This window comes from Schistocerca piceifrons, chromosome 1 (assembly GCF_021461385.2).
Source record: "Schistocerca piceifrons isolate TAMUIC-IGC-003096 chromosome 1, iqSchPice1.1, whole genome shotgun sequence".
In the NCBI taxonomy this organism is placed as follows: Eukaryota; Metazoa; Arthropoda; class Insecta; order Orthoptera; family Acrididae; genus Schistocerca; species Schistocerca piceifrons.
Window position 1 is genome coordinate 171,087,738 of NC_060138.1, and position 3,383 is coordinate 171,091,120.

General features: G+C 37.5%; 1 protein-coding gene across 1 annotated transcript; it reads right to left on the bottom strand.

The window, feature by feature from the left end:
• Positions 1-2,294: 2,294 nt before the first annotated feature.
• Positions 2,295-3,105, bottom strand: LOC124711359. The gene is made up of 2 exons (XM_047241400.1): positions 2,968-3,105; positions 2,295-2,755 (listed from the first exon to the last, which is right to left on the bottom strand). Exon 2 carries the CDS (start codon positions 2,753-2,755, stop codon positions 2,345-2,347), a length of 411 nt encoding a protein of 136 aa, XP_047097356.1. The 5' UTR covers positions 2,968-3,105; the 3' UTR covers positions 2,295-2,344.
• Positions 3,106-3,383: the final 278 nt, after the last annotated feature.

Consider the following 3,383-nt stretch of genomic DNA (forward strand, 5'->3'; position numbering starts at 1 on the left):
CATTGTAACAGTCTTTCAGTTTCTTTTTGTGCTAATGGCTTCATTGATACTGGTAAGAAGTACAGTCTGATGTAAAATGGATTATGTGGTTTTATCTTCAACACACAAACTAAGTCTTTAATAACACCCGGACATGTTGAAAATACTTTTGTATGTCTATTTAAGAAAGAAATCATATCTTCCTCTTCCTTAATGCTTAGATTCTTTAATTTGTTAATGTTATCAATTATGTCTACGTCATTGACTTGTACCATGTCTGCCTTTAATGGTACCTGTCGTTCAGTTGTAATGAGGCTTCTGTCAATAACACGAGTCCTGCTCTGCCTGTGTTGCTTAGCTTGACATTAATGACAGCCAAGTCATCTTGTTGTCCATATGGGAATATGGCTGTTCTCTGTTGGAAGTTTAATAATGTGTTGTTGCCTGATGTGTGGTCTGTGCCTAAAATCATAGGTAGGGAAATTGGGGAGGTTTGACTCACTTTTTATAAAACATGTAGTAAGTCTGTTTTTCATTGATTTTTGTCTACTAAAGGATTATAATTCCTGACTATTTACAGTCTCTACCTGTTTCATAAAAATGTTCTTCATCCTACACAACTAACTTTAGATTAGTCAAACCTCCCTGCCTATGGGAGGTTTGACCCGTGGTGAGGGATATTTGACCCAGTGAGGCAGAAATGGTAAAATAAACTATGTAGACACAAATAAACAAGCAGTAACTGAGCTACAGTGTTTTAATTATGTCAAGCTGAACATACAAGGTGTATTATTCTAACATACATCATCAAGTGTTGAAAATTTCGCAGGAAACATTATCTTGGAGGCAAGACATTGTCTTCTCCCAGTTACAACTGGGTTGGGTAATTTTTTAGCATCTCTTAACATAACAATGCTAGTGTCATCAATGTTAGGAAAATGAAAATACTATGATCGAAGTGTCACTATTCTCAAAAACTGCACTTTTACTTCATCACTGTTTACAAATTTTAATATTTTACCAGCACAAAAGCCTTTCTCACTCTTCCTCATATCAAATTTGACAAGAACATAATCCCCATCTTGTTTGGGTTCTTGTTGTGGCCGATCACTGAAGTCTGGAAACTCTTCAAAATCATCCTCATCTTCAGATGTTACAAGGGCTGTTTCACTGTTTTTGCAACATTCCTCTTACTTCTTTTCCTCAGACATTCAGCATGCTCCTCTTGAATGGCTCTTTTGATGGCTGTGTCAGTCAAACTTCTACTAATACATCTTTTCCTACCACCTTTAGTGTTCTTTCTTGGACCTGCTTTAGGAAATGGTCTGACCTCCTCTGGAGATAGGCATACTGTGTTCTTAGTAGTATGAAAAGATATTTTTTAGCACTCTGGCTAGATTTCCCAGAAGTTTCAACAAAAAATTTAGATGCAGAATCTACTGCTTGGTCCCCAAAACAGCAATGTCCTCTGTAGAAGTGGATGCAATTGGATGATCCTCCATAGAATTGGCTGCTGTCAGATGACTGTTAGAACTGATGCATTTTCATGAACCTCCTTAGAAGTGGATGGCACTGCTACCTCTTCTATAGAAGAAGTGGCTCCATTCACATACGATCTGTCTGAAACATATGACCCTAAAAATCATTGTCTGTAAAAATATTGGTGTTAAATGGCCAAATACCAGTGCAGGCATAACCTTTTTGGATATTAACTGGTTTACGTGCATAAGGAAATGCTATTCCAACCAAGCTAGGAATTTTATGTATTGATATTGTCTCCCCAGGATGAGTGCGCAGCTTTATTATAGAAGGTTTCAAAAGGACCTGTCTAAGGGCTGCAGTCTAGGGCTAGTATGAGGTGGCAGAGTCAATAGTGTTATTCCATTAACCTTGGCAATCATTAGACCTTTTGGAGTGATGTGCGAGTCATGATTATAAAGTGTAATTAATGTTGGGTGATCAATGGATGCTTTAGAGAATCTGATGAAATGAAACAAGAATGTGTCAAAATTCTCACCAGTCATCCATCCACTGTCATGGCAGCAGAACTCTGATCCTGGAGGAGCACCAACTTTCATCAAATCACTCACTCATTTTCTCTAGGGACACAAATAAGGGTGGCAAGGCTGTACAAATAGCACTAACAGCACAACAAATTGTCACTAATGGTCCTCTTTCTGATGACGTGACCTTTGAAACTTGTTTCTCTCCCTTACTGGTAATTATCTTCCCTGGTCGTTGGACTGCGCTGACTCCCGTCTCATCTACATTATAATTTTTTTCAGAATGAAAGCCAAGTTTGTCAAAAACTTTACTTAAATTATCAAAAAACTCCTTCACTGTTGTTGTGTTAAAATCTGTCGTTCTACCAACCTTGTAGCTTGTGGAGTTCGTACGGATAATTTCTTGTTCCGTAGCATGAAATTATGGAGCCAATCATAACTTGCTGCTTCATTATCTTTCCAGTTGTTTGGATAGCTTGAATTGGCGTTAAACCATAGTTTAACTTACTGGCTTGAATCAAGTAATTCATTAGATCAGCTTTCTGGTCCATTGTAAATATTTGATTAGACACATGGTTTACTTGGAAGTTCATTTCCTGGCCAGATCTTCCTTTCTCAACATATCTTCCTAATGTCTTTCTGTCCAAATTTAAATCTTTTGCAGCCTTTCTGACACTTTCACCTCTTTCAATAACTTGCATAACTGCACCTTTCATTCTTTCAGGGTAAATCTTCTGCCTGGCATTTTTGCCAGGTTTCCAAATACAGGGCATCTGGAAGAAAAGAAGCAGAATATTGCTAAAACTACAGTAAATTGAATATAACTGTTGGGTCAAACCTCCCTGGCATAACATCTTCACAAAAGTGCAGTATAACCAATAAAATATTTCAAAATAGTTACGAAATTTTTACATGAAATGAAAGAGAAATAAACAATGAATAAAATACATTTAATCCCATTCTCATTAATATTTATTTGACTTACCTGCAAGCTTACACGTGAAACGAGAAATATTCAGTTTGTTCACAGTAAACAAATAAACATTAGCTGTTGCTGCACTGTCTCACAAAATGGCTTCTCTTTGCGAATGTTTCTTTCCAAAAATACCTGCGGCAGTTATCAACTGCAAGAGTCGATCGCCTCATCTTTGAGAACGAACTTCTTTGGAAACTGTTGATCGCAGTGTGTTCCGATCTCTGTATTTGAGCGGATCTGTTTGTACCAACATGATCAAAATACAGTTATTTCATTATAAATGAGCGAATACTTAATGTTGGGTTTGATATTACCACACGTAACATCTTGATTCCCATACTGGTGACCCCGATGCTCACGAACACTGCTTACAATGCCAGAAATGTGTACTGGAACATCGCCATGGACAAACAATGCAGCAACCC

Excerpts from the sequence above, each read along its gene's own strand:
- LOC124711359 (XM_047241400.1), bottom strand. The coding sequence starts at position 2,755 with ATGCCCTGTATTTGGAAACCTGGCAAAAATGCCAGGCAGAAGATTTAC.